General features: G+C 47.3%; 1 protein-coding gene across 1 annotated transcript; it reads left to right on the forward strand.

The window, feature by feature from the left end:
- The first annotated feature begins 1955 nt into the window (after positions 1-1955).
- Positions 1956-9143, forward strand: SLC35B1 (solute carrier family 35, member B1). Its single transcript, XM_006832482.1, has 9 exons — positions 1956-2165; positions 3329-3432; positions 4000-4130; positions 4432-4462; positions 4987-5144; positions 6304-6430; positions 7694-7800; positions 7939-8092; positions 8963-9143. The coding sequence occupies exons 1-9, from the start codon at positions 1957-1959 to the stop codon at positions 9013-9015; spliced, it is 1074 nt and encodes a 357-aa protein (XP_006832545.1). The 5' UTR covers position 1956; the 3' UTR covers positions 9016-9143.
- The last annotated feature ends 5598 nt before the right edge of the window (positions 9144-14741 follow it).

Raw genomic sequence — 14741 nt, forward strand, 5'->3', positions numbered from 1 at the left:
AGGACCTAGGATTGGAAACCAGATATTTGAATCCAGAGGCCATACTTTTAACTCCAGCACTCTCCTGCTTGCCCACAATATTTCTTAAGATAATTTATTTTTGCATATAATATACCCATGTAAATAACATGTACACACATAAGAGTGCACCCAGAACACTACCCTGCAAGAAAGCCTGACGGTTTGACGAAAACATATTGCACACGTTATTTGCATAAATATACGGTTATTTTCAGACAAGGAAACTTGACTCATAAGTCAAGTGAATTAACTGTTTTGAGATCCCAGCAGAGCAAGAGGCAGAGCTGACCCTAGATTGCTCCTTTCTACTTTGGTTTCTCCAACCTGCTAATGCTCAGTGCCCTGGAATCGGGTTGATTCAGTTGAGTAAGCCACCGGGCAAGAGAGCAAATGAGGGGAGCCAGCTCTCCCACTGAGGTGAAGGCAGACCCTATCTGTCTTCTGTCTCTTCCCCTCCCCCTGGAAGATTAAGTCTGGCCTGCCCCCAAAGCCTCAGTGAGTCAGGCCTGGAGTGATGGGTGTGGTGTGCCCAGAACTTCCTTCCTTTGCCTGAGGCTGTGCCAAAGGAACACGCTGCTAGAAGAGACGGAGCCTGCACCCAGTGTAACAGGCAAACCTGTGACTTAGGCCAATGTTGCTCTGGGTTGAAACCAAGTTGATGGCACTTAACAACAACTAAACAGGAGCATTGGTGTCGGCGCGGGGGTAATATTAGTGACCAGAAGAAAACCCTGATGGTGCTGTTAGGGTAAGCACTGGGCTGCTAAACACAGGGTTGGCAGTTCAAACCCACCAGCCGCTCTGCAGGAGAAAGATGAGGCTTTCTGCTCCCATAAAGACTTACAGCCTTGGAACCCCTATACAGCAGCCACTATGAGATGGAATGGATTTGATAGCAGTGGGTGGGTGGGTTCGTGACCTGAGGTCAGTTGTGTTCCAGTTCTGTGCCAGCAGGTGGAAAGACAGCACTCAGATGAGGACGATGTCCCACAGGGAACTTATTAATGGGGAAGAATCTGTCAGGCAACTGTAGTGTTTGCTCCATTGTTGGTGAGGTCTAAGACTTTGTAGCGAATTCACTTCAATAAGCTGCCATACTCACCTCTAGGCTGTGAGGAAATAAAAATCGAAATTGAGAAAGTCTAATGACTAATAATACCGTAAACTTGCACAGCACACATTACAATTTACAAAACACTTTCATAAACCTCAGTTTATTTGATCCTCAAAACAGTCGAAAGGCAGACAAGGTGGCTATTACCAACGAACCCTAGTTTATACACTGGGGAAACTGTCTCGTATAATTTAAGGACACGCGGAGATCACCCGGCCTTTAAGTGATCTACCAGAAGAGGCTGACTGCGCTGCTCTCTTTCTTAGAAGCCAACCTAGAGCTGTGTCCAGGGGAGGAGGCCTTGAACGCTCTTCCAGGTAAAATTGACGGAGCAGAGTCGCTGACGCTGGGCTGCAGCTAGAGGGCGGTGAGGCCCCATTGGAAGTTTCATGAAGTTAGGACCCAGCGGATGCCGGTCCGCGGACTGGGAAAAACGTATTGCTAACACTTTCATTTGCTCTGCAAACTGTACCTCCTCCTCCCCGCCCACTTGTCTGCCTTCGTACAGTACCACCAATTGGCGACCTCCACATCTCTATACGTCATCACTCCGCACCGGAGCACCTACTAGGCCTCCCCGTCAGGCTCTAGTTCGCAGTTGTCCTACAAATTGCCTTATCGGAAAAATTCAATGTCGAGTCATTAACCTCAGGGCACCTGACTCCCCTGAAAAAGGGTGATGGTGCTAAAACAGTGGCGTGAATCTTCTTTCTTTCGAAGCAACGTTGGGTTCTTTGGAGTTTTTCTCCTCGGCCACTCTGAACAGGCAGTTCTGATGGTGGCTTCTGGGACCTGCGGAGCGACAGTCGCTTGCAGCTCCTATGAGGCCCCCGCCGCCGGTCGGCGATGTCCGACTGGAGCTGTCGCCGCCGCTGCTCCCGCCACCGGCTGTAAGCGGAGCTCCGGTCGGCTTGTCCGGGCGTCTCATGGCCGCTAGCAGCTCCTTGGTGCCCGACCGGCTGCGCCTGCCTCTCTGCTTCCTGGGCGTCTTCGTCTGCTATTTCTACTATGGGATACTGCAGGAAAAGATGTGAGTGGATGCCGGGGGCTGGAACGCAGCATCCCCTCCCCAGCCCCTGGTCTCGTTGGCGGGCTTCTAACGCTGATTCTAGGCTTTCCTGGTGTCGTCACACCAGGTTTCCAGTCCTTTCAGCACCCCGCTGCTTCTGCAGCCGAGACTGAGCCTCCCCAGAATTCCAAAACGTGAGAGTAGGTCTCTGGATTCTCCAGATCTTGTTTTTCTTCCCTTCCCTTCTTTTTCTCTGCTGGTTTTAAAAGCCTAAATTTGACAGGATGAGATTTCTACACCCAGTTTTATTAGCGTACTGGTTACGAATCGGGCTGCGAACCTTAAGGTCAGCGGTTCGAAACTACCAGCCGCTCCGCGAGAAAAAGATGAGGCTTTCTACTCCCGTAAAGATTTACACCCTCGGAAACCCTGTACAGGGTCGCTATGGGTCGGAACCGACTCCACGACACTTAACAACAACAACAACATAGGAATCCTAGTGTGGCGCTGTGGACTAATGCGTCAGAGTCCAAAGTCATTTCAACTGCAAGGTCGGTGGTTCAAACTCCCCAACTGCTCCTTGGAGACCCTATAATACAGGTTCGCTATGGGTCAGAATCGACTCGACGGCACTTAACAACAACAGGCTAACACATCGTGAAAGCTTCCAGGTGCCTGCCAATCCAAACCCACTGCCATCAAGTCCCTTTGACTTATAACGATCCTTTATGGGGTTTCTGATACAGTAAATCTTCATGGGATCGGACAACACAGTTTCATCTTCCGCTCACGGAGTGGCAGGTGGGTTAGAAACACTGATCTTGCGGTTAGCAGCCTAATGCCTAGCCCACAGCGCCACCATTATTCCGCCGTTGGTCTTGCTGCCCTTAGGTAAATTCCTTCAGACTTGGGTTCAGGTTTCACTACCTAACGTTCCACGTTTACCTAGCTCCATCTTTTATGGATATTCTTATTTCTAGGCAAGGGGATCAGCAGTCTGGGATGTCTTATTTTCTAGATCCAATAAAGTCAGCCCCTTTTTGTAAATCAAGAGAGTGATCCCTACCGTACTCTCTTTACATACAGGTAAACAAGATAAGTTCAAAGCTCTAGTCATTATCATGAGAGGAGGGAAGAAATATATTAATCCGCCTTTCTTTTTCTTCTGTGTTTTTTTTTCTCAGAACCAGAGGAAAGTATGGGGAGGGAGCCAAGCAAGAGACGTTCACCTTTGCCTTAACTTTGGTCTTCATCCAATGTGTGATCAATGCTGCATTTGCCAAGATCTGTGAGTACCTAGATAGTACCTGATGTGTGCCCTTACTTCTTGGGTGTTAGGCATTGATGGTATTTCAGCCTGAGGATCTAGTTTGAACATCCTTCACCCCTTTAGTGCTCCCATAGCCCCTCTGTGTTCTATAAACTAAGGGCCTTGGAATGGGGTAAAACCTTTTTCCTTAAATTAGACCAATTTCTGAGTCCAAAATGTTCAATGAATGAGTCTTCTGTGTTCTAAATCTCCATTGAGAATATCTGAACTTTTTTTTTTTTTTGCTTTGTCCCTTTGACTTTTCCTTTATGGTTTAAGTTTTCTCTCCTTGCTCCTTGGGTTAATTAATCTCTTGGACTGAATAACATCCCCTGACTCCTCCCCTAACAGAGTTAAGCTTAAATTGGATTGAAGAGCTGAATAATCTTTAGAGATAGCCCAGTGTAAGAGGACAGAAATCGTTTGTGCTCTTTGTGACCTTTTGGTCTTAGTTGGCAAGTTCCTTTTCTGTGGTTTCTACTTTTGCTCACAAGTCCATCCTTGGCCCTACAAGGTTTCTCCTGTATATTCTTTGTTTTCTCCTAGTGATCCAGTTTTTTGACACTGTCAGGGTGGATCGTACCCGGAGTTGGCTCTATGCTGCCTGTTCTATCTCCTATCTGGGAGCCATGGTTTCCAGCAACTCAGCACTACAGTTTGTCAACTACCCAACTCAGGTGAAACCTCAAGGTGGGATGAGGGTTGACTCAGATGTGGTGTGAAGAGGACTAAGACTTCATCCCTTCTTTTATTAAAAAACAAACAGACAGCAGCCCTAGAAGAGTGTGTGTGAAAAATTGAGAGTGTGTAGCACCACAGAGCTGGCTGCTAGTGGTGGGGGCTTGGGCTGCTCTCTGAGGTGAAGTCCCTGGGACAGAGCCGAGCTGAGCCAATCCTCATCTATCTCCCTCCAGTACCTAGCACAGTACCTGGCACTTCACACATGTGTTCAGAAATTGTTTCTGAATTTAATTTCAGGTCCTTGGTAAATCCTGCAAGCCAATTCCAGGTAAGCAGAAGAATACAGTCTTCATCTTGCAATTTCACTGTCTCTTCCTCTACTAGAGCTCTGCATCCTCTTGGCTCCATCATCCCATCATAGGCATCTCCAGGGACTCCTGGCCCTGCCCCTGCACATCCTGCCGTCTGTATCGTTCCTGTGCTGTGGGCTGACCTAGTCTGCTTCACGTGGTCAGTCATTTCAGTGTCCCCGGGTGTGCATTGTACTAGGCACCCAACATCCCAAATTGTTCTTCAGCTTTTCTCTCACACTTCCACACCACTCCACACCCGGTCCTGTTCCTTCCAGGACCTTTCACCTTTGTTCTCTACCTTCTCTGCTGGATCCTGTTTACTCAAGTCTGTTGCTCAATCATCACTGTAGGTGCCAGCCTAGCACCCTCCACCTGTCCTTTGTAGGCCTTCCTTTTCAGGTGTTATTTTCTTCTGTAGCTTCGTCTTGACTCCTGGGAGGGAGATGTTGGGTAGTTACCCATGGGTGCCTGAATATTCCACTTTGTTTCTTTCCTATAGTCATGCTCCTTGGGGTGACCCTCTTGAAGAAGAAGTACCCGTTGGCCAAGTATCTGTGTGTGTTGCTAATTGTTGCTGGAGTGGCCCTTTTTATGTACAAGCCGAAGAAAGTTGTTGGGATGGAAGAACACACAGTTGGCTATGGAGAGCTGCTTCTGGTATGTGGTCCTGGTGGGGTGGGCAGCCTTTTTCTGCAAGCTGAGGGCTACTTCCACCTGGGCAGCAGAAGACCAGTTATATGGCTTAAAGGAAATTATATCCTTTACCCTTAGCTCTGGTCTTTGTGTCTTACAGCAGGCTCCCTGAAGTCCTTAGCTACAAGTCTCTTCCGGGCAAGATACGTCTCCAAGTTCTGTATCTTAAGCCCTGGTGTGAGGTCATGAGACCTGAGAACATAAAGGGAGGGAGTCGTGTGGCCCCCACTGGGGTGTTCCTTGAAACCTGGAAACTGGAGTTAAAAAAAAAAAAAAAATAGTTAACAATTGCTTACTGCTTATTAGGCACTGTTTCAAGTGAAAACTCAGCAATCACCTTATGACAAGGCACCCTGGTGGTGCAGTGGGATATGTATTGGGCTGCTAGCCAAAAGGTTGGTGGTTCAAACCCACCAGTTACTCCACAGAAAAAAGATGAGGCCGTCTCCTTCCCAAAAGATTAACAGCCCCGGAAATCCTGTGGGGCAGTTCTCCTATAGGGTCACTATGAGGTAGAATCAACTCGAAGGCAGCAGATGAATAAACTTCCTAATGTAGATAATATTGTTGTAGATACTATTCATTTTATAGATGACAAAACTGAGGCACAGAGAGATGGAGCTACTTGCCCATGGTGATGTGGTTGCTCAGTGGCAGAGTTAGGATTCCAGTGCAGGCAGTGAGGCTAACTTGCTGGGACTCAATTTTCCCTCTCCAGCTTCAGTTAGGGGGTGGGGGGAGGGCTCACACTGCACATCCATAGCATTGTGTTGGGAAGTGATAGACTTCCAGCTCCACTCCGATGACACTATGACTGTGTGGCTCACTAAGCTTGTCACTCCAGTGTTGGCGGGCTAGTGTGGTCTCCTCCATCACCCATAACTTGCCAAGTTTGGCTGTAGGGTCAATAGTTCAAACCCACCAGAAGCTCTTTGGAAGCCCTATACAGGGTTGCTATGAGTTGAAACCGGCTTGACGGCACTTACCAACAAGAACAACAGTATCTTGTGCTGAGGACTCTTTCTGAGTAGCCTGAGAGTTAGATCCTGTGATCTAACTGTGGTCCAAGTCAGGGTGGGACCCTATTGTCCTTGTCACTGCAGGCTGCACCCTTTCTTTCCAGCTCTTGTCTCTGACCCTGGATGGACTGACAGGCGTTTCCCAGGACCACATGCGGGCTCATTACCAAACAGGTTCCAATCACATGATGTTGAACATCAACCTCTGGTCCACGTTGCTGCTGGGAGCTGGTAAGGAGCAGTGCTGCTATGCTGTGCACGTAGCACCAGAGGGCAGAGTGCCCTGGTCCTGCTGGTCCCACGTTCTGCTGCCAGTTACCAACTTTAACCAATTCAAGGACCTGCGTCAGTTTCAAGATGCCTTGTGTCCAGGCCCCTGAGTCCTGAAGAAACCTTCACCAATGGGATCTGCTTATTACTTGTACCAAATGTGGGAAGACACACAGTGGTGAAATATAGGGGGTGACTCATAAGACAGAGATAAGACATTGGCTTGGGGCTCGCAGGAAGCAGACTTTAGGTGCTACTGAATAACATGAATGCATTTGCTTTTAAATCAGTGCTTCCTAGTCTTGTAGGTTTTGCACGTGTAGAAAGCATTTTTTATACAGTACTATAGGGCAGTGTTTTGTTCTGCTGTGCATAGGGTCGCTATAAGTTAGTACTGACTTGATTGCACCTAACAACAACAGCAATAGCGAAAATGAAGAGTCCTGTGTGGTGCTGTGGGTAATGTGCCAGGCTGCAAAGCCATTTGAACTGCGAGGTCAGTTCAAGCTCACCAGCTGCTCCTAGGAAACCCTATACTGGGTTGTTATGGGTTGGAACTGACTCAATGGCACTTAACAACAACAACATAGGGTAAATGAAATCCTTGTGTGGCACTGTAGGATAAGCACTGGACTGTTAACCGTTCAAAGTTAGCCATTCAAACTCAGCAACCAGTCCCTAAACATGGTCATCAGGATCTCTATGGTTCACAACAACAACAACATAGGGTGAGTGGAGAGGGTGGCACTATAGGAGAAGTACTGGACTGTTAACCACAAGGTTGGCAGTTTGAACCCACAACTCGCTCTTTGGGAGAAAGCTGAGGCTTTCTACTCCTGTAACAATTTACAGGCTCCAAAACCCAACATAGGATCGTTATGATTGGGAACTGACTCGATGCCTCTTAACAATGTAGGGTCAATGGAAGAGACCACACATGGCTGGAGGTGGCCTTGAGCTAGGATGTGCAGATCAGTGTCACCACATCTCTGCTTTAAATCTCAACTGTAGTTCTGTGTTATTTTTGTAACTTGTTAGTTTCCAAGGCTTTCCCACAAAATTGAATCTTATTAGTTCCTCTCGTCAGGAAAGGGCAGAGGCAGGTTATACGATGATGGCACAGTACAGACTCAGTCCTTAGGCATTCTCCCGTCCTTCACAGTGACCCTAGTACGGGTATGTGTGCGGGTGGGCACCGTTCATCATCTGACATGTCTTCCTTAGGAATCCTGTTCACTGGAGAACTCTGGGAGTTCTTGAGTTTTGCCGAGAGGTACCCTGCCATCATCTCAAACATCTTGCTCTTCGCTCTGACCAGTGCCCTGGGTCAAGTAAGTACCTTGAGAGGAGATAGCCAGGCTGGGAGCCTGGGGTGGCAGGAGTAGCCCTGATGTTCTGTTACAGACTTCAAGCTCATGGCAGATACCCAAGAACTAGCCCAACCCTACCTTTTTTCTCTTCCTCTCTAGAGCTTCATCTTCATGACAGTTGTATATTTTGGTCCCCTGACCTGCTCCATCATTACTACAACTCGGAAGTTCTTCACCATTTTAGCCTCAGTGATCCTCTTTGCCAATCCCATCAGCTCCATGCAGTGGGTGGGCACTGTGCTGGTATTCCTGGGTAAGTACCATCCAGAGCAGACCTCCCTACCACACACGGGGACAGGAAATGGTACTTCAGATTTTTTTCCAAACATTTTCTAGTATAATTATGAAGTTTAGATAGTTATTTTAGAGAAAGCCCTTTTAGAAGAGAAAAAAAAGAAATCACTAATTCTAGCTAGCCTTCCTAACAAGCATCTTAGTGTATTTTCGTCCACTGAGTTTGATTTCCCCAGATGCTAAGCAGGACAGAATTGTTAGGCTTAGTCCCTATTATGGGTGAACTGGAGCCCTGGTGTGGCGCTGTAGGACTGGACTGCTAACCCAAAGGCCTGCACTTCAAACCCACCAGCTGCTCTCAGAAACCCTAAACAGGGTCACTGAGTCGGAACCAACTCCACGGCATACAACAACACAAAATCTTGCTGCATTTTGTATACTTTTTATAATTCACATAAGGACTACAAAACGTTTGTGGAAAAATTCCTTTCTCTTTTAATTCTGTTTGTCCACAAACGTTTGAAGCCTTCTCATGTGTGTGTGTGTGAGTGCCATTATCTGCTGACTTTTTTCACTTATGCCATTGTATATTCTCTGGCAAAGTTATTTCAAATCAGTGTTTTAATGTTGCTGTAAAGTACTATTGAATCAGTTCAAATTCATAGCAACCCTGTATAGGGTTTCCAAGGAGCGGTTGGTGGATTTGAACCACTCACCTTGCAGTTAGCAGCCCAGTGCTTATCCTTCAGTGCCACACCAGGATTCCGTTTTGACATTAATATTCCAATCTGATATTAATATTCCAGTCCCGTTTCCCCCCCTCCCCCCAGTTATTGGTAGGTTTCATTTCCCTCCCGTAAAGCTGAGCTCATTTTCTTTCTTTCCTTAGGACTTGGTCTCGATGCCAAATTTGGGAAAGGAGCCAAGAAGACGTCCCATTAGGAAGAGGGGCACTACCTCCACTCCAAAAATATTTAACTTATTATCTCAAAAAGTGACATCGCTTGGGAAAATGGACTCAATAGAAACAAGAGACTGGGTTCCAGTCTTTTTTTAAAATATATATTTAAAAAAGAAATCTTGGATTTGAACAAGACAAGAGTTGGTGGTTTCTGTCCCTGATGGACCTAGCTGAGAGAAGGCAGAGGCAGCAGCATGCGCTGTGCACGTAGCAAACTGCTCTTCTCGGTGGCTAAGCGGGCGGCTGGAGCATTGTTCCCCAGGACCCAGGCCATTAGAGGGAGGAACTATAGATGATACAATTACACCGACATCCTCTGTTCTGATGGATGGTGAGGGACAAGATGTGTTAGGACATATGGCTCTGTTAGAGCCAGGGAATACAAAAACCACTTTCTCTTGTAAGTCTAGTAGGCAAGTATGAAACGTTAACGGCATGTTCTTTCCTCAAGAAGCTGCTCTTGAGGGTGAGGTAAAATGAGCCCAGAGCCTCAGAGTCAGTTGTATTATTTTCCCACTTCCCCACTGTTGCCCCTTCAGCCCAAGTGACCAAGACTAGAGCAGAGGTCCATGAGCACATGGTGAATAGCTTTGAAAAGCCTATGAATGTGACTTCCTCTCTTCACCTCTGTTGTCTGAGCACCTGGTCCCCTCCTGGGGAGGCTGGATTACCTCGTCCTAGCTCACTGCACCTTTAGCTACTAAAGCACTTCAGCTGTTTACCACTCCAGCTCTTGCCAAGGTGTTGCCTTGCCAGCTTCTGTCTCCTAAAAGGGGTGCCTGAGGAATGCTTGGTGTCTTGAATCCTGGCCCAGAGCCCCTGTTTAGTATTGGGATGGCGAAGGGGGTGAGGGGGAAGGTGGAGCATGGAGCACCGCTCTTCCCCCTCCTTCCCCCCTCTGCCTTCAGAGTTGGAGACCACAATTCCCCAAGGATCAAACTTTACACATGAAAGTGCATTTCTACCAGCTGCAACTTTCACTCCATCTGTTCAGCAGCCCCAGCCCCTTGGCTCTCCAGATGGGAGCCCAGCCTCCTTCCTGAGCGGCTGCCTCTCCACCCCCTGCCAAGCCTTTCAAGCCCAGTCTCACACACATCTTGCTCTCTAGGGGCCCGGGTGTCTCTGAAGCTCTGCCCCTAAAGGCCCCCTCTCATTTTAAACTCCTGGAGAGGAGATTTTCGCTACATCTGGGTGAACTTCCTTTCTCCACCCGTCCCCATCCCCATCTCGTCTTTTTTCCATCCTGAAGGTTCTATCAACTAACTTACTTCCTTACTGAGACTATTTACTTCCAGACTGTCGTTTTAGGGTTGGGTAGGCGCTTAGAGCATGTTCCTAAGGCCAGAGACTAACAAACAGTTATCACCTGGGCCTGTTGGTGTGCCAAGAGACGGTTTTCCAGCTGTAAGATCTATTCTCCCACCCCTTTCCTTGCCAGCTCCAACTAGCTGTCTCAGAAGTGCTGAGTACCAGTCACCACAAGCAACACAGGTCTTCAACAACTCAGTCTGGCTTTCCCCTGGTACTAGAGAAACTGCTCATAGAGGAGACATTTCCTACCAGTGGTGAGCTGGGAGCCCAGTTCTGGTGGATGCATTGAGTCACCTGCTCATTCAGTAACATTTATTTCCTGTGTACCACACACACTGAATAAGCCGGAGTTCAAAGTTGAGTAGAAACAGTACTTACCCTCTAGGGGATTCACAGCCTACTAAGTAAATTGTTACATCTCAAAAGTGCAGGGGTAACAATGAGGGGAGATGCCTAGGCAAGGTGAGACTTGAACTGGAGAGTGTAGGAAGATGAAAGAGAAAATGGAGCTGTGGCTCCACTGCCAAGTGGGAAATGGGAATTGAAACTGGCTAACTCTTCCCCTCCCGCCCCATGCTCCTGCCTTAGATCAAGCCAAGCGAAAACATGGGCAGCAAGTGGCTTTAAAGCAAGGTGTCCTTCACTTCAGTGTAAAGGTATCTGAAAATGGAAGTGACAGGTATGTTCAGGGTGGCATACCTATTGGATCATGAAAACTGTTAAATTTGTCTCAAGTTAGTAACACTGTTAGGTTATAATTGGGCTGACAACTGAAATACCAGACAAGTTCAAACATTCAGTGTGGTTGATCAGCTAACCCTGGGCAGCTCAATGCCTCAGGATTCTAAAGATCAAAGGACTTTCATCTACAGTTAACTGTCAACTATATGTAGAAGGGAGAGAATCAACATACACATTTCCCCAAACAGTAGTTTGGGGTGTATTGTACTTACTCGTGTTGACTGGTCAAGGCCTCAGGTTCACCTCCGATGTTTGTGTTCAGGCAGTTAGCAAAATGATCACACGTTTCCTATATACCTATCAGCCTAGGGCAATGGGGACAACTCAAGTGCGATTTGGAGTACAGCCAGAAGGAAGGTGATCCTGGAATGAAGGATTAAAAGGCAAAACTTTTATAGTTTTCAAAAGGATTTAAAGCGGCTGGAATTAAACAGCTGGTTAATCTGCTTCCGTAATGATTACAGCCAAGAACACCCTATGGAGCACAACTAGTGTGTGATCACTAAACGTTAGAATGGACTCAGCACATGTTAATCTATGAAACTGGGTAGTTAGGAATGGCTTATGTCTTTTCCCACAGCCCTATAACACCCTTGTGAAAAGAGAACTCAGCCAAGTGATGTGTAGCTTTTAGGGGAAGAATAACTTGAGTGAGTGAAGATAAATAACCTGCAGTAGGTCCCTGAGAGATGAGCTGGAACTCAGTTTCCTGAGTTCTAGTTGCAACTTGGACCTGTGCCCTCTGAGGGAGCAAAGGAAAGCTCCTCTGAGGCCCATTGCCCCTGCCGTCTGGCCTTGCTTGCCAGGAGAACAGTTTTAAGAGTGGCATTGGTCATTTTCCCCAGATGCCCTGGCAAAGAAATTATCCTGAGTGCTAGCACTATTCAACCCTTCCCCCTGCAAACACCAGCTGTCTTTAGGAACAATCTGATGGTTATAGAACTTGCCCCAAACTCTTAACTCTTAAACCAAACCTACAGCTATTAAGTTGATTCAGGCTTATTATAGAAAACTTGAAGGTCAGAGAACTGCCCCATAGGATTTCCAAGACTATAAATCTTTACAGAAACAGATGGCTGCATCTTTCTCCCATGGAACAACTGGTGGATTCAAACAGCTAACTCTGGTTAGTAGCCAAGTACTTTAACCACTGCACCATGAGCGCTCCTTCAATGCTCTTTGTTATGTGTCGTAGAGTCAGCTCCGACTCACAGCAATCCTGCACAGGGTTTCAAGGCTGTCAATCTTTACTGGAGCAGAAAGCCTCGTCTTTCTCCCGTGGAACAGCTGGTAGTTTTGAACTGCTGACCCTGAGGTTAGCAGCTCAATTCGTAACCACTACGCTACCAGAGCTCCTTCAGTGTTCTTTTTTGTTGTTGTTAAGTGCCATTGAGTTGGTTCCGACCCACAGTGGCCCTATATAGGGTTTCTGAGGAGCAGCTGATGAGTTTGAACCATTGACCTAGCAGTTCAAATGGCTTTGCAATCTGGTGCATGAACCCACAGCGCCACTCCAGGCTCAGAACACTCCTAGGAAGAGGTTAGGCCAGAGATAAGTTGCCCTATATTTGGGATCGGGAGCTTGGAACCACCACATTTTATCAACTGAAGGTCATATGCTGATTCCTTGGAAGATCAGGAGCCAGAACTGAGTCCCCCACCCCCACATGTCAGGGGTCAGCTAGCTCTTTAACCATCAAGGAGCTAAGCCAGTGATTTCCAGTCATTTGGATTTCCTGGTCTAGTAGAATTTTAAACTAATTTTTTGGGGGAGGGGGGCTGACACAGGTATATTGGCTTTTTATTTTTTAAGTAAAGACATTTTAAAAAAAAGATGGGAGTATAAACACACCATTGTTCTGACCCTCCCTCACAAGCAAGAAATAAGACGGGTAGCAGTGCTTGACTTTGAGGAACAGAAAAGCAGCAGGGAACTGCAGACAGGTAAGAATCAACTATCAGTGTGTTACATATATTAGGAAACTTGCTTTTCCCACTGTCCCTGAACTTCTCCAAGCCACATGGGCCATTGGCTGCTGTGAACTGGGATAGTGATCCCACATAAAGAGCCTTCTTTGCTAAGCACAACAGCCCCTGCCTGTCCAAAGAGACAGGACCCAAGCTTCTGTCCTAAAATCAACAAGGCAGACCTCCCCAGTGTGCCAACAGCTCTCCTACCCAGACAGATGTGCAATGGAGTCTGCTCTCAGTCAACACTCCGTCTGTCTCCCTGTGTATACCCCATAGCTCAGGTTTCTGACGCTAACAGGAGAGACCTCCCTGGGGGAAGTTTGGGTCTGTCTGTTCCCCTTTACTTCAGTGCCCCCACAGAAGACTGCTGACTGAGGCTGCTCCATGCTAGTGAGCAAGCATCTTGAGTGGAGTCCACATCCACAGCCAACGTACTATGGGAGGTGCTCTGATAGCAACAAGGCAGACCTCTCTGGGGGACTGCTCAGAGTGTGACTACCCCTCCACCAACTGGTCACTGTCAACTGCTGGACTGATGTGCAGAAGGGTTCCTAGAATGAAGTCAGGAGATAACCTACCTAAGTGGAGATTTCTCCCCTAACCTCTGAGGTTCCTCCTAGAACCAACAAGTTAGATTTCCCAGGGGCTTTGGGGAGTGCCAGATTGGCATCCTCCTGAAACAGAGGAAAGCCTACCTGTGCTTCCTCTGAATGCCAGCCTAGATAGAAGCAGTCCCTACAGAACAGGGCAGGAAACTTAGGCAAAATTAGAGGTCTACACCCGGGCCCAAAGGGGATTTGTTGAGTGTGGGTTTTCTGACAAAAAAAAAAATATGATTGCAGAAACAGAGAGGGGCAGGGAATCATAATCAGAGATGGACTGTGCCCCCTGGTGGACATATTGGTTAATACATGATATCTCGTGTGAGTGGCAGAGCCTACTGGTGGACAAACTGACCAGAGCATGTTCTTTGGTATGTTTGGGAGCTACTCAAACTTGAAAAATAAAGATCCAGGACTTTTAGATTCCAGTCAAATCAGGAAGGAAAAAGGAATTATTATACAAAGAGAAAATGGTAAACAAAAGCCCGAGGCTCTGCCCACCTAAGTTTCTTTGAAGAAAGTTGTTGGGTTTGAACTGCCAACCATGTAGTTAGCAGTTCAGGTGTGATAGTTAAGGTTTTGTGTCAATTTGACTGGGCCAGGAGTCTCAGTGGTTTGACAGTTGACAAGTTGTTATCCCCTATGTATATGTCAGCTGAGATCTAATACAGTGTAATCAACTCTGATGAAGTTCACTATGAGCAGCCAGGCAACTAAGGGAAGCTTCCTTGGGGTGTGGCATGCTTCCAATAGCTTGGACACTCGGGGAAGGCTTGTGTGCTCTCTGCTGGGTCTGGATCTTGCATCTGGCTCGTCCTCCAACCTTGGGCTTGACCTCCGTCCTTCTCTATTACCTGTCAATTCTGGGAGTCATCAGCAGCCTGTCTTCTTACTTGCCTGACCTGTCTGCCTGCCTGCCTGCCTGCTGTCTGACCTGCCGATCTTGGTTCATCAGCTCTGCAGCTACATGAATCTGAAGACTTCAGCCTGATATATGACCAACTGACTTGAGACTTGCCCATCTCTACAGCTGAATGAGCTATTTCCTTGATACAAATCTCTCTCTCTCTCTCTCTCTCTCT

This window comes from Chrysochloris asiatica, unplaced genomic scaffold (assembly GCF_000296735.1).
Source record: "Chrysochloris asiatica unplaced genomic scaffold, ChrAsi1.0 scaffold00007, whole genome shotgun sequence".
Lineage (NCBI taxonomy): Eukaryota > Metazoa > Chordata > Mammalia > Afrosoricida > Chrysochloridae > Chrysochloris > Chrysochloris asiatica.

Excerpts from the sequence above, each read along its gene's own strand:
- SLC35B1 (XM_006832482.1), top strand. The coding sequence starts at position 1,957 with ATGAGGCCCCCGCCGCCGGTCGGCGATGTCCGACTGGAGCTGTCGCCG. Across the intron at positions 4,131-4,431 it reads TTGTCAACTACCCAACTCAG|GTCCTTGGTAAATCCTGCAA; the intron begins GTGAAACCTCAA and ends ATTTAATTTCAG. Across the intron at positions 4,463-4,986 it reads ATCCTGCAAGCCAATTCCAG|TCATGCTCCTTGGGGTGACC; the intron begins GTAAGCAGAAGA and ends TCTTTCCTATAG.